Source organism: Siphateles boraxobius, unplaced genomic scaffold (genome assembly GCF_051911475.1).
Source record: "Siphateles boraxobius isolate OS27281-9 unplaced genomic scaffold, OSU_SipBor_1 26, whole genome shotgun sequence".
Classification (NCBI taxonomy): Eukaryota; Metazoa; Chordata; class Actinopteri; order Cypriniformes; family Leuciscidae; genus Siphateles; species Siphateles boraxobius.
In genome coordinates this window covers 14,342,971-14,364,402 of record NW_027508876.1, presented here as the reverse complement: position 1 = coordinate 14,364,402, position 21,432 = coordinate 14,342,971, and the positions used below count along the sequence as shown (strand labels likewise).

Here is a 21,432-nt window from a genome sequence, read left to right as displayed (position 1 = left end):
GCAAATTACTCTAAGACTTTTATTAAAATGTAATGAAATCTGGCATACAGCAGTTATAGAAGTGAATTCCACACACAGCTGAATTGATTTAGTCATCTAATGCCAGGGTTCAAGATAGCAAGCAACGTGTTCATGAGGTTGAACTAGTCTGACACCTAGTGTTGGTTTATTTGCTACACAGATTTTTCTTTCAGAGAGTAAAGGTGAAATATATTATTTATAAATACTTAGGAGTGAAGGGAATGACTTAGTAGATCATTTTAACTGCACATGTGATGTTAATGTTTTCTTCCAACAGCACTGTCACTCAATTAATTAAAGGATTTTAAAAATTGATTAGGCATTAAAGGGATAGTTCACCCAAAAATGAAAATTCTGTCATTTACTCACCCATATGTTGTTCAAAACCTATACGAGTTTCTTTCTTCTGTTGAACACAAAATAAGATATTTTAAAGAGTGTTGGTAACCAGACAGTTGACAGTAGCCATTGACTGCCATCGTTTTCTTTTTTGTTTGTTTGTTTGTTTGTTTTTCCCAACTATGGCATTCAATGGCTATCGTCAACTGTCTGGTTACCAACATTCTTAAAAATATCTTGTTTTGTTTTCAACAGAAGAAAGAAACTCATTCATGTTTAGAACAACTTGAGGGTGATTAAATTATGACAGAATATTAATTTTTGGGTGAACAATCCCTTATTATTTTGATTTAGTTTATATATTTGTTTGTACAGTATATCAGAGTGTATCCAGGTACATAATGTGTAGTACACTTTGAGTTCTAGCAATGGAAATGATTCTGTTGTCATTTAAGGAAATATAATTGCATTAATTCGTAATTGATTATTTGCACAAAGATAAGACAAATAACATGATAGACATTATTGTATTTATATAATTAACACCATTATATACTTAATAAGATAAGTAGCCAAACCTGACCAATCAGTGAGGAATTTACTGTTAACTTGCATGGTCAATTATTATAAAAAGTTGATCATACCAGTTTCTGTAGTTGTATCAAACAGGATTTAATATTTTAGGTTCAGACAAACCAGCAACCACAACACATCACAGTCACATAATTCATCACACATTGCTAATAGGCTACTTACTGGTGTTATTGCTATTTTTCCTAACAAAATGATGATGATTTGTGTCATGGTGGAAGTTAGTGTGTAGGCCTAACTGGGGACACGGAAAAAAACAGACAAAAAGCAAAGTGCTATAAAATTCACAATAGTGTTAATTTAGTTGTGATATTCTGAGAAAAGAAAGCTGTCAAAAAGTCGCCATTGTTGTTTCTTCCCCGCCGGTAGGGGGGGCTGAGGCCAGAGCTTCTGATAAACTCCGCCCGCACAGCAGTTGGCGCAACTTGGCGGGAAAGTTTGTTATTTTTCTGCATAAACAACATGGATACGGAGTGCGCGTCTCATGAGATCTCGAGCTCAACTGAAAAAACGAATGTAGTTGAAGTCGAAAGTGTTGTTCAGTCATGGATGGTGGACTATTATTTCGCAACACTATGTCGGCACTTCAAGGCAAGATCTGGACCGGAGTTTCATAAAGCTTTAAAAATATTTGAAGGTAACGTTAAGACAATTTTTTTTTGATTCCCCTAAGGAATCCCGATAGTTAATGCTTGGTGCGTTCATTGCTTAACGTTAACGTTAAGCTACTTGTATTATAAATGCCATTAATATTGCATTCTCATATGTTGTATTTTGTTTTCCTCAGCTTTGGTGGATGAGCTCGAGTCATGTTCCCACAGGTCAGGTCATCCCTCTCAGAGAACGATCTGCTGCCTCCTTGCCAGAGTGATAGATGGGGAAGAACTGGGTAATGCAACTATATAATTAGCAATGTATGTGGCAGAACATATTATACATCGGTTTAAATGTTATATATATATATATATATATATATATATATATATATATATATATATTACACAGAGGTGGGCACAAATACATCAAAAACTATTTTGTTACAAAATACAAATACTGGCTCGTGAAATGTAACAAAATAAAATACAAAATACTGATGTGTAATATGCATTTAAATAAAATAAAGTAATTAGTATATTGAAAATAGAAAAATACTCCCACAATAATCTTAAGTCTTTTTTTTATTACTGAAAGGTCAATAACACAAATACTGTAGTAGCAATTACACAAATATGAGAAATGTGTAAATTCAAAATGGCGAAGTAGCAAAATAAAAAAAGTATGGGCATTTCACTAAATCTCTACAGGGCCTGAAATAGCTCCCTCTGAGGTATATCCATGTATAGCTAAGTTCACATCAATGGTGTGGTAGGCTGCCCTTAATGGCAAAACGTGTTTGATGTAAGCTACTTAGCCATAGTATCAACGTTACTCTACTCGTGCCTTAAAGGACAAGTTTGGTATTTTACACTTAAGCCCTGTTTTAAGATCGTTTCTGATGAAATAGAACGGTTAAGATTGAAATTTGGACAAATGCTGCTGTCCCGAGAATTTTTGGTTTCTGTGTTAGCACCCTCCCACCTCCACAATGGGCACTGGAATCATTCATAAAACGCTTTCAACTTTAATTTACAAAGACTAGGGCTGCAGCTATCGATTCTTTTTGTAATCGATTAATCTAGCACTTAATCGATCGATTAATCGAGTAATCGGATATTTTTTTTCGTGTGTGTTTTATTAACAGAATAGTTATATTAAACTTGTGTCTATTTCAGTTAAAGCTGTTATAAGTTATATACTATAAGTTATATAGTATGCAAGTTATAAAGCTATCTCATATGTGAATTTTCCTTTAAGATGTTATAATATAACCACTCTAAGCATCTAAGCATATTTGTGTATTCTGGTAGTTTAACGCTGAAGAAGAGCTGTAACGTGACTTGTTGTTGAACACGCAGTAAAAGCTGACGTACTTTTTGTTCCGTGCGTTTTAACTGGAAAATGAGTACTCCGAATCTTTATTAAAAACCAACAGGCTGGGGACTTTCATTTTTTGTTTTTGTTTGTAACTATTTGGCAGACGTGAAATACAAACCATGTGCAAAGTAAAGACTGCAATACAATATTTGTTCCTCCATCACGTCGCGGTGTGTACAGTGAATGCATGCTGAAATTATTGTTGCGTGGCTACATAAAAGTTTAAGCATATGTGATGCATTGCTGCAATTGGTCTGACGTGCGTGTGCGTGTGCGTGTGCGTGTGCGTGTGCGTGTGTGCGTGTGTGTGTGTGTGTGTGTGTGTGTGTGTGTGTGTGTGTGTGTGTGTGTGTGTGTGTGTGTGTGTGTAGGGGTTCTTTTTTTAGGCTATACTCTTGCAATTGAACGTGATGGTTACGTTTACTACTTAAAAATGTCATCAAAGCTAAAAATCATATCTAGTCAAACCACATCACGGCATTGCTACAAATACAGTATGGGATTAAAATCAGCGAACATCAATAGGCTTCGACTACGTTACCTTGTTTCAGAGAGTTAAGTGTATTAAGTGAATTAAGTGTGTAATGATCCCACACTTTAGACAATTTCTGCCGTTTATTTACATATTTATTCTCAGCCATCGCGCCAACTAAATTCAAAATATATGCTTCCTGAACAGGTCCGTGTGAATAAACGGTCCGTGTGAAACAATCAAATCCCTGCGCCGCACGTAAAGTGCGCGTCATAGGAATTTAACGAGGCTTCGAGGCAGAGTTTTTGCCTCGAGGAATTTTTGTAATCGAGTAACTCGAGTAATCGTTTCAGCCCTAACAAAGACGTGAAACTCACCGAGTGGTCTGGGGTGTTCACTGATATGCTCACACAAAAATCGCTGCAAAAGATGCTTTCCAACAGGTGTTTTACCATTCGTTGTAAAACTGTGGACCTATTTTTCAAACGCCTCACAACCGGACATTATTCCATTGAGAGCTTGAATAATAGACACTCCAGCCCAGTTGGTGGCGATAATGCACCTTTGCCAATGTTTGGATAGCGTAGCCTACGATACCGCGACTGCATAACTACAGAAAGAATACAAACAACCCCATTTCCGTTTCCGTCAGTGGAGTAATACCGTACCTCACAGAACATCCAATACAAGTCAATGGAGTTGGACAAAAACTACGATAAAACCTGTTAGAAAGCATCTTTTGCAGCGATTTTTGTGTGAAAATAACAGACCGAGAATTTTCGTCACAAAATCAAAATTCCATTTTAATCATAATATATATGATTAATCATAATCATAATATTTGTGGGTTTGTTTTACACACGAGACTCTAACTGCCCTGACCGTGTATGCCTTTTCCATTGTAGAATCGCGCTGCGTGCGCAGTTACTGAAAAACCATAGGATTGCTGTTTATTTTATACAAAATCAATATATCTCATATGTAATGCGTTTAAAAACGTGTAAAAACTGCAGATGGATGTTATGTTGTGTTCGCTTGCTTAGCATGGAGATTTCAGTGGAGTTACGACGGACACACTATTTCATAATAGGTAGGGCCTATGATGTCCTTTTTAATTTTATGAATGACAACACAGTGCATTGATCTCATAAGGCACAATTATTTTCTCTATAATGACGTTCAGTGTGCAATATGTGTGTGAAAAATATACAGTCTACACACACAAAACACTTTACCTTAATGCCTTTTTTAAGAGTTCAAAACTCATTTATTTCTTGGATTGAGCCCGGTCTACAGAGTGTCACGAGATTTTCGTGCATCTAACCTGGACATAGCCATTTCCAACATCAGACTGAAAATATGGCAAAAATCATTTACTATGGTGATTTTTCTTAAGTATTTAAGTACTTGAAATACTCCAAATACAGTCCCTCAAAATATTTTCTTACAAACTACATTTTATTTTTTCCACACCTGCAAAATACAAATTACAAAATCCACTAAAGTAATTAAATGCGTATTTAAAATACATTTAATTGAAATACTGCCCATGTCTGTGTGTGTGTGTGTATATGTATATGTGTATATATATATATATATATATATATATATATATATATATATATATATATATATATATATATATATATATATATATATATATAATTGTATTAAAATATAAATTTGACCGTTTATGTTTTCTAAATGTAAAATAAAGTTCATGAAAGATTTGAGTGGGCTGGTCTGAAACTTTCACACTTAACGTTACCCGTCATGTGTTGTGTTTTTAAGATGTCCATTATGATCGCGTTACTCAAATCACTCCATTGATGTCAGCGCTGCCGATTTGGGAGTCATTGAAGGAAGCGTCTGATACAGATCTACACGCTAAGATCAAAACACTATTGATTGTTCAGGTACGTATGCTTAAGAGAGAGTTCTTTAACATTTTAGGGTTTTAATAGGCTTAAAGTCAGCATGAAACAGAAGTTTTGTTCGTCTTTTCTTCCCTTTTGGGACGTATAAGAGTAGGACGGGTTCTTGAACAAGAAAAATGTAAGGCAGGACTTGATTTTGTCCATAGGGAATTGATTGGATTTATGTCTTAAAAATTATGTTTATGGATAAATCCTTTATAATTAATAATATAGGTCGACCGATAGTGGATTTTACCACTAATGATAACTAGGTTGGACCATGCTGGCTGATAACTGATTAATAGTTAGCCTAGTTTTTAAAATGGATACTGAATAAAAACAAACTTTATTATAAAAAATTAAAAAACGTATTGAAGCATGAAAATGTACTGTAAATTAAAAAAAAATATATATATATATATATATATATATTCATTATACCTTGGTCATTAATGTTAGTTCATAGTGCATTAACCAATGTTAAGAGAAAAAAAAATGTAAATCCTGCACACTAATACCATAGTGTGTGGGATTTCCTTGTTTTTTTTATATATTTGACCTGACTTATTTGGTCTATTCTCCCATGCACCTATCACATGCAGGTGTGCAATGGTGATTGCTAAGAGATAAAACTTTAAAATGTAAAAATGTATTAGTAAATGTTGAAGTTGACGATGAACAAAACAATTAACCTTAGTTCCAAATTAGCTCTTGTTGAAAAGTGTTACCATTTCATATAAATCCAAACTACGAGATATCTACCAAAGGCCATAGCATTGAAAATAGAAAATAGAAAACATGTATATTGTATGTATATGCTTTTTAGAACACTTGATTATAAAAATCAAAATATGTATTACAGTGACAATAAAAAAAATCTGATTTGTTTATATATATATATATGTGTGTGTGTGTATCTCCCCCTCCACCTTGCTTGTGTTTGCTCAAACTTACCTGGGTAGCAACTGAAACCGCCTTCAAACTGTATAAATTCTAAGGCATATTTGTTTGATTCGCTTGCATTGATATTCAGATATTTTCTTTTAGCTGCCTTCTCAAACTTTCGCCGCAGCAGCTGTTTATTCTTTTGTAAATGCATTTAATTTCATTATATTTTTTTTTGTGATCTCTTAAGGTCCGAAAATTCTCATCCGAAATTTTCGCATGTTAAAAATTAAATACGACCACACGTAATTCTAATCATGCTTACACACTGCCTCCGAAACTTTCGTCCATCATAAAAAAATTTGGATCGGGTTCGATTTTCTGCATTTTTCACATCCATAGCCAGCCTTTTGATAGGTGTTTTGACAATTCAGAGCTACCGAATGACGAATCCGAAAAAACGCATACGAAAATTTCAGACTCAGTGTGCAAAGACTTCATCTTCAGCAAAGAAGTGAATCAAACTGAAGCTCTCCATGTTTCGTGTGATTGGCTGTTTGCCGCACGTGTCACACTTTCAGGTGCACGCACCTCAATGTTAATCGCAAACTCTGGATTTCACAGAGAATTTCTATACCGAGCACTTGTTGTAAGCCTGTTGAACCTGATCTAAACCAGGTTAGATTTATATGGATTCGTCAACTCTGAAACTCAGAGTTTGTTCAACTAGCTTCATGCAACAGGCATCCGCTCTGTGCATGCGCAGTCTCACCTTTCAAAACAAACACCAGAGGTGTCAGTGAACTTTTTATTTCGCCTCTAGAGGCTGCTCGCGTACTGTATAATAACAGTGGACACTTCTCAGCCGCTACAGCAACCTGGAAAAATCAGTGCTGATTTTTGCCGATAACCTATTGTTCCAGCAAATGGTTTATCGGTGCAAATTAATCAGCTAAACCGATCAATCAGTCGACCTCTATTAAATAACACTGACAAATCTTTCTTTTACTTTTTTCATTAAATATTGCAATTTTGATATCATAGTGCCTTGAAGTAAATGTAACAGTATTTTTCATTGTGTCCAAGTCTGTCGCTGTGTGTGTGAAGAAAGGGAATTCAAAGTTGGCAAAGGAAACCCTGCAGTGGCTGGAAAAAGAGACTGAAATTCCAGAGGTGTGCATTTACCTGTTACAGTTTAACATGCTTTTCTTACAATGCAGCAAATTAACATCATTTTGTGTGTGTCTTAGAAACTACAAGGAAAGCTTACCGCCATTGTGAGTAAGAAAGATGCATATGATCCGCTTCTGATGAACCTCACTTTCAACCAGCTGTTGGAGAACATTGACATGTTCCTTGATGCATTCAGCCTGGAAAGTTCCTCCGTTTTCTTACTCGAAGTATGAGGCCTTTTTTGTTTTGCATACAAAAAACTGATCCACGTTACGACAAACTATCTGATTTGTGTGCTACATCCTGTGGGAAATAGAATCCCAATGCTAATGGGCTTCATTGACTGTGGTTTCAATGTGGTTACCGTACTATGAATTTGCCTAATGATCTCTTAGAATTGTGGTGTTTTTATGGGGGTACTGAAATGTTGCTGTACGCTTCACCCTCAATAACCACTTAAGAAAAGTAAAGGCAACACATTGAATATGCAGTCATGTTGCCGCTAATGGGTTACTTTGACTGTGATTTATTGACCATGTATTTTGCTGCTTATCTGTGTGTGTGTGTGTCTGTCTCTCTTAGGCAGCATCAAAAGTAGTTGAAGCACGTCATGAGAGATCAGAGAAAACCTTACCTGAACAGGACAGAAACGAGAGGATGCCATCCAGCCCAGAGTCAATTCAAACAGAAGAGTAAAATCATCTTTCTCATCTACAACATTTTTAAACTGCAGATGTCTGATTAGAATAAAATTACATTTTATTTGTGTAAATATGAAATAAAATTTTCTAAAATAACATTTCATTTTGTATATATATATATAAACCTTTTTGTTCTAAAGCAAAGTCTTTAATTGTAGTGGATTTTTGTGGATTTTTTTTATTTAATGTGCATTTTAACAGAAAATGTATGTTTGGTTATTGCTTTATTTATTTGGTGCTGGTGTTTCCATACAGAAATGAGGCACAGGTGGATCTACTGGTGCTAAATATGAGGTGAGGGCTTTTAAAGTTATTTTAACAGCGGCATTCATTGTTACAATAATATGAATTTCACACAAAGTCCGTTCACACAAAGAATGATAATAATAATGATAAACAGATACATTTTTCTAACTATAAAAGAATTGCAGAGTCCACAACTATAACAAAAACGGAACAGAGAAAACGACATCGTTGGAATCACTTTCAGAACAATGCCTTCCAGCTGAAGAACGATAAAAACAATGACAGCCAATCAGAATGCTTTCTGTTTTAAAGAGCTCGAGCATTTAAAGCTGGAGACGACAAAACTGCAGCACCCTTAATCTAAACGTATCATCCGCTCGTGTGGACACTAATATAGTCATTGTTACAGTTATATTTAAAGTCATCCGTCTTGGTGTGAATGGGCCTTTGAGTCACCATACTGACTAACACTGTTGCAATTGATTAATTGACTGATCAAGGTTATTCAATCTAATCACATTTGAGATAACTGCAATGGTTGTCAATTTAAAATTTTTAAGTTTTGTCATCCAAATAAGTGAAATTAAATGTGTAAGTAAATTATATAGGCCTATTTTATTATTATGTATTATTCCAAGTAAAAAAAAAAAGGCTTGCACTGTAAGTGGAAAACCACAGGGGGAAAAAATGTAGATTTTAATTATTTGTATGACAAATCATCAATAAGTGGAGCTGGCATATGATGTCACCTTATTTTTTTATCACTCATTCCAACTTGTAGTTGCTTTTATACTAATTGCTTTAATCATTGAAAACAAATTAAAAACATAAAATTGACAATTCTTTATGCGTCACAGACCCAAAAGGAAACTTCTTTCCAAACAAACTCATGACCCGTGGAAACCAGAAACTGCTAAGAAAGAGCGAACCACAGGCAAGAGAACCTCCATCTGTAGTAAGTTCTCAACCAATGGATTTTTTTTTTTTTTTTTTTTTGTGGTTTGATGTATATTGTTTTACTGAATAATTTTGTACTTCTGTATGTTGTTAAAGGGTTAGTTAACCCAAAAATGAAATTTCTGTCATTCATTGAGGGCATGAACGACATGAGGGTGAGTAATTAAGACAGAGTTTACATTTTTGGGTGAACTAACCCTTTAAAGGAGTATTGACAAAAGTTGCTTGCTCTCATGTTGTTCCAAACCTGTTATTTTTCCATAAGAAAGATCTGAAAGACTGTAGATCTTTTCAATGCGGAAGCTCATATTCACCATTTTCACAGATGATTGTAGGTTCTGGTCTTTATAACATCAAAAAAATCATTGATTTTAGTGTCATAAAACATCATGATTATTTACAAATGCGCATTTCATCAAACTTCTCTTTTTGTGTTCCGTAGGAAAAAAAACATCATGCGGGTTTGGAACAACTCATTCCATTTAGAAATCTCTAACATTAATAGATTCTTGTTTTATCCACACAGAGGTTTCTAGGAGAAGTAGTAGCCCTTCGGAATTACAAAGCGATGTTTGTGTGACAAGCAAAACCAGGAGGGTGAGTTACTCTGTGTGTGTGTGGTGTGTGTGCACCTTTAGAGCTGGCTGGCAACTAAAAGAGTTAAGGTTAGGTATTTGTGATGGTTAGTGTAAAGGGCTAGAGATTGCATTATACCAATGAATGGCCTAACAAAGATAGTCTTACAAACGTGTGTGTGTGTATGTACAGCACAAGCATTTGAACATATAACTGGCATCAACGTTTGTTTGTTTCAGAAGTGGACTTTGATAGAAGATCGGAAGCTGAAAGCAGGTGTGAAGAAACATGGGGAAGGCAACTGGAGAATGATCCTGAATGACTTTGAGTTTGACAACCGCACCGGTGTTAATCTGAAGGACAGATGGAGAACCCTGAAGAGTAAGGGAGAGGACTTCTGAGCAGCTGCTGCTTTTTTTTTTTTTATTTAATGTTTTTATTTTATTTTTATGACCTTTAGACTTAAAGTTTTTATTATTTAAGCTGTTCAAATTTCAAAAATACTGTTTGGCAGAACAGTGTTGGTGATGAATAGTATAATAATGTTCAAAGTGTTCTGTTGCTGTTTGCTTATACTTCAAGGCCAACGTTTGTCCAGTAGTGGTTGCAAGCGAGACAAATGAAAGCTTCGTTTTGCCTTTAATTCTGTTCCCAGATTTATTTTTACATAATTTTTTTGTTTTGTTTGAAACAATACTGTACAAAAAAAATGAAAGAGCGTTTAATGTGTGTAAATGTGTGATGTTTTTTTCTTTCATTTAAAATGTGTAATAGAACGTATTGCTTATTTGTGGATTTTAACAAGGAGTTTGAAGAAGCTTTATTTATAGACTGTTTAAATGAAAATGAAACTGTGCACTTGAGGGCAGGAGCAGTGCTTTAGTTTCTGTACTTTCCTCCATGTTCCTCTGCAGCGAGGACTCCCCACCGCCTGCCAGTGTAGAAGCTCATCTCTGCCAAGATAAGAAGAGTCGGTAACACTTTACAATGCTGTTCCGTCATGAATGAGTAACTATACAGGAACAAATGAGTAATACAACATTAATGTATAAATTAATTCTAAAGTGACCCACTAATGACTCAAGTATTCCTTCAGAACAGCATCCTAAAGTGAAAAGCATGATAACTCTTAGTCATTATAAGGTTTTGTATAGTATTTGTTCTGATGGATTTGGTAATACTTTAGTCATTACTAGTGAGTTACAATGATCTTTACTTTACAGTCCAGTCATTTTAAGCCAAAATGGGGGTCACCCTTGAAGAAATTGCAACAGAAGCAAACTCAACTGATTTTGTATCTTCAATATGTCCTGAGTAAGGGGGAAAAAGCCCAGAAGAATCCCATAATGGAAACGTTTTGAAAGACCCAAATATAGCCTATTCATTCTTATTCTCATGTGAATAGGGTAAAAATGTTAACGTTTAGATATCACCTTGAAAATTACTGAGTTGATTACTTGAATCAAAACAAACAAAAAATGTATTAGAAGTTTTTTTGAAATTGTTAACGTGGACAAACGGTGAATAATCTAATTATGTATGTGCTAATTTGCAAACAGATCTAAACATTGGGTATAGCCAGGTGAAAATGTCTTGTTGAATCATGTTGACATATAACAGTAAAAGACTTAATGTTAAGGCCTGAATGGAACCCATTTAGGCTACTCATGAACATTAATACATAAAAGCAGGAAGAAATACTTCAGAAACCAGCCTTTATTCATTATTGTTGCAGAGATGGGGGTTGTTTTTCTTGGTGTAAGTAATCAAATCAGTAATTTTCATGGTGATATCTAAAGGTTAAAAATTTTACCATAAGCCTATATTTGGGTCTTTTTCGAAACGTTCCCCTAATGAAATTTAAAAAATCCTAAGGGACTTTTTTTCCCTTACTCAGGACATATTGAGAGGATATAAAATCAATTGAGTTTGTTTTTTGTTGCAATTTGTTCAACCTTTTTTCATAAAATGACTGGAATATTAGAATATTGATCCAAATGACTAGTAATTCCTTTAGAAGAATGTAGTAGCCTTACACTTAAGTCATTGTAAGCTTTTGATAGTAATGACTTAAGTGATTACTAGGGAGGTATGCTTTTCACTTTAGAATACTGTTCCAAACAACCAGTAATTCCTTCGGAAGGATGGGGTAATACTTAAGCAAAAGTAGGTTAGGCTACTGCATGGTCTTTAGAAGTAATTATACATTGTGCTTTACTCTCATTAATTATGAACCTGTATAGTTCTTAGTTGTCTAGGGGGTGTAAATGGCTTTAATTTTCGAACATGTAAAAGTAATATAATAAAAGCTAATAGACAAAAACAAAACGGTAACGCTTCATTTTACAGTATGTTAACTTGCATGTACTTACAGTGTACTTAAGAAAGTACTGGCTAATAACGCTTCATTTCACAGTACATGTACTTACAGTGTACTTACCTAAGAAAGTACTGGGTAATAACGCTTTATTTTACAGTACGTTAACTTGCATGTACTTACAGTGTACTTACCTAAGAAAGTACTGGGTAATAACGCTTCATTTTACAGTACATTTACTTACAGTGTACTTACCTAAGAATGTACTGGGTAATATAAGGGAAGTACATGGGTTAAGGTTAGGTTTAGGGGTAGGTTCAGGGTTAGTACCTAGTTATTACCCAGTTATTGTAATTACTATAGTATGTACATGGGGAACAGGACTGTAAAATGAAGCGTTACCAACAAAACAATATAAACTTATACTTGTCCAAAAAGGAGTAGGAAGAAGCATAAGCTTATTTAATTTTACCCCTTCACTACGTGTTAATAATCATCAGATTGGCTTCATAGTTAAATCATCTTGATACAGTACATTTACTACATATATTTAAAATCCCCAAAAAATTAATTGTGATGCTTCAGCATTTACTTTGACCTCACAATAAACTTGTAACAGAATGTGATGTTGTTGCTGCATCAGAAACCGGTCCTCTAGTCTAAACAACACTGTGGCACTATGGGTACACTACCTCTCAGCTAGGTTACCATCTCCTTGACAGCCCCGACTGTGGTTACTCATAGCTGGAGGTTGGCAAGCCACGCAAACAGTGTAGCCCTCCCTCAAATACTGCATCCAGCGTGTATTGGGTCTGTTCTCCACCGTGCAATGCGGCGTCAGAGACTCCATCTTGAACTCCATACAGAAACTGGAGCACATCATCATTACATGACTTCAAATCTTTCATTGTGTTTATTGTAAGATAAAGTTATAAGAAACAGTTGCATTGTGAGATTTGCATTGTTTCAGGTCACATACAAAGTTTTACATGGCGCTTCAAGACAAAGTGGCTTTCAATGAAATCTAAATGCTAGCAGCTGAAAGAAGAACTAATTAAGGCATTCATTATTAATACTGTGTATTGCTAATGTTATTAGTTTATTACTTGTCTGTTTTTGTGACTTTAAGTAATGAACTATTTGTTGAAATGAGTAAACAGGCTTCTCCTCACAAATTCTCATCATCAACAGTCTCTTTGTGTTTGTTTAATCTACGGTGATACATACCCAGCATCCATTTGGGCCCCATACAAATCATGTGTTCTGCCTTTGCTGTACTCCATTGTGGTAATAAATGCTGCTCCTGGAATTAATCCAACACAGCCAGTTTAGTTTCAACCTATAAACAGCTAAGTGATCAAGTTGGAAAGTCCCTTGATTTCTGACTGAAGTTCACTGGGTTCTTTAACAACAAAACTCTACTGATATAAGCAAGAAGGCATTTTAAAAGCAATACTCCCTTGTGAAAAAGAAGTGTTCTGAATTGTATTGAATGTACACTTGTGGAGTAGCTACTTCAAATCTTGAAAAAGTATACTGCTAAAAGCTGTAATTGCAAATATATCAATTATAAAAGGCCACTTAAGTGCATTTAAAGAGAATACCTTTCATTATTAACTTCTTAATATTCCTATAACATACTTTTAAAAATAGTGCACTTTGTGATGATGTAAAAATAAAAATGCTACTTTAAAGTACATGTACAAGTTTAATAATCTTTCGTCAGGATTGTAAGAAGTTTACACTTATTTTGATCTGGTGACTAATACATAAGTAGGTCTATTCTTGATCATTTTTAACTGTACAATGTTATTTGAAATTACCTTTTGGCCCAGTTTCACAGACAAAGCTTAACATGCCTTAGAAAAATACATTACTGATGTGCATCTTAAGAACAAAACAATGGCACTGATATATTTAAAGATATATATGTTAGTGCAAGTTGCTTTCAGTTAAAACAGCTCAAACAAGCATTTTAGTCTGGGACTAGTTTAAGCCTAAACCAGGGATTAAGTAAAATTGCAACATCATTACAAATGTTTGTGTAATTACAAGTATTTAAATACATGACATACAAGTTTCAATAGAAATAACATTATATGCCCAGTTTCACAGACTAGGCCTTTTCTTATGGGATCAGACCTTTCTTAAGCTAGTCCCAGACTAAAATGCATGTTTGAGCTGTCTTAACTAAAAAAGCAACTTGCACTGACATCTTAAAGTGTCTAAATCCAGGCATCAAGGTTTTTTCTAAAGCACATTTAAAAAAGCGACTTAAATGTCTTAATTTAAGTCCTCCTGGCTTAATCTAAGCCTTGCCTGTGAAACCAGGCCATAGTTTATCATAATTGCTTTTCGGTGCATCACTTTAACCATAAAGACAATGGAAAAGCACTCTTCGTTTTAACTAATTGCATTTAATATAAATTTTAACTAATAGGCCTATATTTTGATTTAATTGTAAACAATATGCAATTAAGTGTCTGAAAACATTCGCACTTAAGTATATTCCTTTAAAGTGTAGTATTTCTGTAATAATTTCTCTTTTTAAAAGTATGCTGAAGTGTACTTTTTTTTTTTTACGAGGGTTGGCAGTTTCGCAAGAGCTCTTTTAAAAAATCCAAATGTGTTGTCCATGGAAAACTCAACTTTATAATGATTACACTATGGAAGTCACTGTACAGTTGGATCGAAAAGATGTATAAGCCATGTTGACTCAGATTTATACCTTGCGTCTGAAAGCAAAACTGGCCCTGGCGATCCTGATACTCCATGCATCCGGCCTGTTCCTCCAGCCTTGGACAGGCCTGTCCGCTATTTTGAGGCAGTCTCTCAACGCTGCGTCTCCGGACCCGGAATGAGGGCTGGCAGAGCTGTGCGCACACGCTCCAGTGACTCCACTCACTCACTACACACGGCTGGGCTAAAAACACAACCCATGGGTGACAAGTTGCACAAATCTACAGGATATATGTGACCCAGGATCACAAAACCAGTCACAAGTAGCATGGGTATATTTGTGGCAAAAGACAACAATACAGGTCCTTCTCAAAAAATTTGCATATTGTGATAAAGTTCATTATTTTCCATAATGTAATGATACAATTTTAAACTTTCATATATTTTAGATTGATTGCACACCAACTGAAATATTTCAGGTCTTTTATTGTTTTAATACTAATGACTTTGGCATACAGCTCATGAAAACCCAAAATTCCTATCTCAAAAAATTAGCATATCATGAAAAGGTTCTCTAAACGAGCTATTAACCTAATCATCTGAATCAACTAATTAACTCTAAACACCTGCAAAAGATTCCTGAGGCTTTTAAAAACTCCCAGCCGGTTTCATTACTCAAAACCGCATTCATGGGTAAGACTGCCGACCTGACTGCTGTCCAGAAGGCCATCATTGACACCCTCAAACAAGACGGTGAGACACAGAAAGAAATTGCGGCGTGGCATGGAGGCAATCAGCCTGTGGCACTGCTGAGGTGTTATGGAGGCCCAGGATGCTTCGATAGCGGCCTTAAGCTCATCCAGAGTGTTGGGTCTTGCGTCTCTCAACTTTCTCTTCACAATATCCCACAGATTCTCTATGGGGTTCAGGTCAGGAGAGTTGGCAGGCCAATTGAGCACAGTAATACCATGGTCAGCAAACCATTTACCAGTGGTTTTGGCACTGTGAGCAGGTGCCAGGTCGTGCTGAAAAATGAAATCTTCATCTCCATAAAGCTTTTCAGCAGATGGAAGCATGAAGTGCTCCAAAATCTCCTGATAGCTAGCTGCATTGACCCTGCCCTTGATAAAACACAGTGGACCAACATCAGCAGCTGCCATGGCACCCCAGACCATCACTGACTGTGGGTACTCCAGTGCTGCTTATCTGTAGCCCAGGTCAGGCACTTCTGCCGCTGTTTCTGGTTCAAAAGTGGCTTGACCTGGGGAATGCGGCACCTGTAGCCCATTTCCTGCACACGCCTGTGCACGGTGGCTCTGGATGTTTCTACTCCAGACTCAGTTCACTGCTTCCGCAGGTCCCCCAAGGTCTGGAATCGGTCCTTCTCCACAATCTTCCTCAGGGTCCGGTCACCTCTTCTCGTTGTGCAGCGTTTTTTGCCACACTTTTTCCTTCCCACAGACTTCCCACTGAGGTGCCTTGATACAGCACTCTGGGAATAGCCTATTTGTTCAGAAATTTCTTTCCGTCTTACCGTCTTGCTTGAGGCTGTCAATGATGGCCTTCTGGACAGCAGTCAGGTCGGCAGTCTTACCCATGAATTTTGGGTTTTCATGAGCTGTATGCCAAAATCATCAGTATTAAAACAATAAAAGACCTGAAATATTTCAGTTGGTGTGCAATGAATTTGAAAGTTTGATTTTTGTCATTACATTATGGAAAATAATGAACTTTATCACAATATGCTAATTTTTTGAGAAGGACCTGTACATTGTATGGGTCAAAATTATCGATTTTTCTTTTATGCCAAAAATCATTAGGATATTAAATAAAGATCATGTTCCATAAATTTCCTGCCATAAATATATAAAACATTTATTTTTGTGAGTGAATGAAGCACAATTGCGAACATAAATGGCAACTTTAAAGACGAATTTCTCAAAGTTTTGATTTTTTTTTTGGCACCCTAATATTCCAGACTTTCAAATAGCTGTACCAACCAGGTGGCTGGGGCCAATAAGGGGACCCTACAATCTTAAAAGTAAAAGTTCACAAAAAGGGAGTTTTGCGATTGCATAGAGGAACCATTTTGGATTCCCCAAAGAACCTCTCGAGAGCCATAGTTTTCTTATAGTGTGAGGTACATTTTTATAATCTAGAGAACCTTTTTTTTCCACTATAAAGAACATTTTGTTCCAGGAATGTTAAATGTCAATACCAATAAAGAACCTATCTAAAAATCAAGATATTTCTTATTTTAATTGATTCTCCTAAGAACTGTTGAAGAACATCTCGGTTACGTATGTAACCCTAGGGAATGGGAATGGAGACTCTTCCCTCGTGACGACGAATGGGGTTTCACTTAGAAAGCCTATCAACTTCGAGTGTACAAAAAGAGCCAATGGCAAAGAAATGCCATGGGTCTGCGGAATTTGCATGGTGCAACTCCGCCCCACCTCGTGGGTATAAAAGGAGGAAGCCGGCAACATGCAGATATGTTTCTTCGCTGAGGAGCCAAGACTGAACTCAGGCGATCGCCGTGGTAGAGCGGAAGTGGCAGGAAGACGGAACGTCTCCTTTCCCTACTCAGGGAACGAGGGTTACATACGTAACCAAGACGTTCCCTTTCGTTTGTCACTACGAGTTCCGTCTTGACGATGAATGGGGTTCCAGTCTAATCGCGCCACCTTCACAGCTGTCTTTCAGTGACTCTGTCGTGAGACTGCCATGGACGAAGGACTCCTACTTAACACAGGAACACCAAGGTACACTGGGAAGAATATCTTGGTGGGGGGGGGGCTTAAGAATACACATTGACACGGACGGGGATACATATGTAGAACACTGGGGTGTTCAGCCCGCAGGGTGGAATATTTCAACCCCAGGGGTGGCAAGGTGGCTTGCCAAGGGAAAGACAAATGCTAAGAGAGGCTTACAGTGGAAATACACATGTGGGGGTCGCCCCGAGGGCGAGCCAACGCACAGGCAACAGACACTGGCGTCGACGTCAGCAGTGCTGGAGGAACTCAGGGCTTGACAGGGGAAGCTCACCTGAGGAAATGCATCGTGAGCCGTGAGCATCTTGAACGCCAGCCTGTAAAGGGAGCCGTCTCGATCGCACCCTTCGCCAGTAGGGTAGCAACTTCCGCTCTCATGACAGGGGCATTGCCATCGACCATAGTGGAGCGGGCTCCCCTGAAGCGGGGAGGAGACTGTGCGAACTGAATTGCATAGCCGAGACTGATGGTTCATGCGACCCAGCGGGACAGGTTGGGAAGCTCTAGCCAGGCTCCCAAGAACTGTGCCAGCGGGGTCATGCGAACCACAGACGTACCCTTGGTAGTGCAGCGAAGCGGAATGACCGGCCCGGACGTTGACGGCATAACGGCCCGGTGTGGGGGCATTAACCGCATCCTGACAGAGGAGGCCAGGGAAGGACCAGCGTTCCACGGGGGCCTGCTCTGCCAGGGGTCTGGCGACAGAGGAGGATGAGAGTGGTGCGGCCCGGGGGCGGCATACACGGTCGTCCGAGAACTCTGAGACAGATGGGGACGAGAGTGGCGAGGCCCGTGGGTGGCGCGCACTGTCATCCGAGAACTCTGTGTGCTCAGAGACGGGAGAGTCAGTTCTTTCTGAGAATAAAGGATTCTCCCCCATCCCTCCACCGGGGGAAGGAGTGGCCCTGCTACCACCTCCTGGAAAGAACTGAGTCCCATCTCTGAGCAGCCCGTCTCAGGAGCGCTTTTAAATCCTTTTATACCCACGAGGTCGGGCGGAGTTGCGCCTTGCAAATTCCGCAGACCCATGGCATTTCTTTTCCATTGGCTCGTTTTGTATACTCGAAGTTGATAGGCTTTTCTAAGCGAAACCCCATTCGTCGTCACGACGGAACTCGTAGTGACAACGAAAGGGAACTTCTTTTTTTCTCACATTCTCATGGTCTTGAAAAATCTGAATATATAGCCTCATTTTAAATGTGTGATTCCTAGACTTGGAAAAGTCATGTAAACAAATACAATCTCATAACTCAGTTTTATACCTTTTATGAACAGCCTATACATTTTTCTAGTTTTTCCAAGATCTAAAATACTTTCTTTGGTAGAAATTGTGGGGGGAAAAATCCATATTCAGTAAATAACAAACAACTAGAAATATCATGGGGCCATCGAATATTGTTGTGGACAATGGGGGCTGTTGGTATATAAATATTAGTGTAATCACATGCATATGTCATGCTGTCACAGGGCAATAAAAGAAAATGGCTCAGGCCAACATGCAGTTTTTCGAATGGCACTACACTAAGTGTCAGTGTAGATTCATCAGTTTTGGCTGAAAACAGACACTGCCCTGTCAGATAGCATCCAAGATGGAGCTGAATTCTTCTATTTTTCTCCTATTTTTAGTGTTTTAGTGACAGCTCATGCATTGCAATAAATGCTTTGATGCTAAATGCTCCTGTATAAAAGGAAAAAATATCAATTGCTCCACCTGCCCAGCAAAAGCTGGAAGTTTTGTGTGAATAATTTATCCCTTTACACATTGCACATTATACTCTGATGTCATTTACAGTACTATAAAGTGGATTTAAAGTATAATAAAGTTTTTTTGTTACACAGCTTTTTATAATATTTAATTCTGATTTTCTTAATATTCTTATTTCTTAATATTAGCTGTTGTAACAAAAAAATTTCAACATTATACTGCCCACTTATTTATTTGTGTAATAATTGAGATAATGCACAGATGTTGTGTTTTATTTAAATTCAGAGAATCTTATTTTGGTAACATTTCTATTCCTTTAATTTCACATTTCCTGTGTTTAGTTCCTTTATCTATTTTCATGGTTACTGATTAGTATTACCTTTGTCTTGTTTAGTTCCTTGTTTATCAATTTTTATATGGAGGCTGCATCCAAAATCGCATACTCTCTTGAGTAGGTACTTACTTTGAATAAGTAATTACTTTGCGACTGCTACAAAAGTATGTTCTACATTGAATGTAATCCAGACTACTACATTCGCAATGCTATCATTATCATGTGACCTACTAGCATCAATTGCGTAGCTTCACTGCCATTCACAAATCCCATGGCCTCATGGGATAGTAAAATGGCTATTGTATGTATACTTCAGAATCTCGCTGAAAGTAGTAGGTCATCCTGGTACGTTTTTTTTACTCTTAAAATGAGTACTGTGAATTCGGACATACTTCATTATACTGTTTTTCACCTGCTAGGCTATATAGTAGAGAAGTATGTGATTCCGGATGCAGCCATAGCCCTCTTTGTTAGTCTAACATGGTTGGTTATTGCCTTTATTTACCCATGTTAAAGTCAGAATGAAAGTTGTGGTTGTCTTTTCTTCCTTATTGTGATGTAAATTGGATGGAAACACATTCTCAAAAAAGAAAAAAAGTAGACCGGAACTTGATTTTGTCCATCAGGAATTGATTGGATCGTTTAGATTTGCTATTTCTGGAGTAGGGTTAGGCTGCAGACCAGGGGTCTTATTTATAAAAAGTTTATAAAAATGTATAAAAAACCTAAACCTACACATAAATTATCCCTAAAATCAGAGGGAAATTATATGTGAATAACACTGATGTAGAAGCACCTAACCCTGGTTGTAAGCCTAAACTAGACATAAACTGTAAACTCCATCAACTCCATGATTGGTTGATTGGAATGTTGATCCAGGAGCATGTTGTACTTGATGAAATCAGGTTCACCATTTTATTATTTTTTACTTATTTTTATTTTTTAAATCTAAATTTAAAATCCTTTACTGTGTTCAGTAATCAGTTTGTCAACTGCCCAAATATGACTGTACCACTTACCTGGGCACTCAGTTGGGTAGTCAAAGCAACAGTCTTTAGTCTTCACACACCTCTCATCACAATAGCACATCCCATAGAAACGGTCCATCCTCCAGTCTGTGGTGAAACAGGTGAAATCTGTGCCTTGACAGCATCTTCCTGAGCATCCCCCTTCAGAAAAGTGGTGCATCCCAAAAAGAGCAGCCACCACCAGAAGGGAACTCTGATCCATTGACAACAACCCCATAATCTCCAAAAAGAACTGCCTCAATGGTATAAAAAGGCAAAAGTTCTTGTTACCGTCTTCAGTTTCTCTCAAAGTCAATGCAACAGGTCTCATTCCTGTAGAGGAAATGAATCTGTCACAGGTGAAGTCATTCTTGCCGAAGGAATCCTTGTGACCGGGAAATTCATGTGGCCACACAGCTCTTCTGTTTGCCCAAATAAAAACACGTTTCCAGAGAGCTCGGGCTGATAGAAAAGAGCTATTCTGTGAAACTAAATGTCCTCCCCTGATTTTGTCTGTAAAATTTGTCTCTGCCCTAGTTTCAGGACACAAAAGTGGACGATAGAGAAAAATAGAGGTGGGGAAATGCTGTTTGAGTGGAGGGTGTGTGGGAGCTTTCTCTCTCTCTCTCTCTCTCTCTCTCTCTCTCTCTCTCTCTCTCTCTCTCTCTCTCTCTCTCTCTCTCTCTCTCTCTCTCTCTCTCTCTCTCTGTACTGCTCTTTTGGCCACTGTGCACCGGCATACCACATCAAACTGATCTCAGA

General features: G+C 37.3%; 2 protein-coding genes across 2 annotated transcripts; one reads left to right on the top strand and one right to left on the bottom strand.

Moving 5' to 3' along the window:
- The first annotated feature begins 1,371 nt into the window (after window positions 1-1,371).
- terf1 (telomeric repeat binding factor (NIMA-interacting) 1) lies at window positions 1,372-10,580 on the top strand. The gene is made up of 10 exons (XM_077244421.1): window positions 1,372-1,588; window positions 1,739-1,840; window positions 5,189-5,313; window positions 7,285-7,371; window positions 7,449-7,598; window positions 7,954-8,063; window positions 8,328-8,366; window positions 9,176-9,273; window positions 9,802-9,872; window positions 10,091-10,580. The coding sequence occupies exons 1-10, from the start codon at window positions 1,414-1,416 to the stop codon at window positions 10,250-10,252; spliced, it is 1,119 nt and encodes a 372-aa protein (XP_077100536.1). The 5' UTR covers window positions 1,372-1,413; the 3' UTR covers window positions 10,253-10,580.
- Window positions 10,483-21,197, bottom strand: sbspon (somatomedin B and thrombospondin type 1 domain containing). Its single transcript, XM_077244423.1, has 5 exons — window positions 20,683-21,197; window positions 14,897-15,091; window positions 13,396-13,471; window positions 12,861-13,037; window positions 10,483-10,804 (listed from the first exon to the last, which is right to left on the bottom strand). The coding sequence occupies exons 1-5, from the start codon at window positions 20,999-21,001 to the stop codon at window positions 10,687-10,689; spliced, it is 885 nt and encodes a 294-aa protein (XP_077100538.1). The 5' UTR covers window positions 21,002-21,197; the 3' UTR covers window positions 10,483-10,686.
- Window positions 21,198-21,432: the final 235 nt, after the last annotated feature.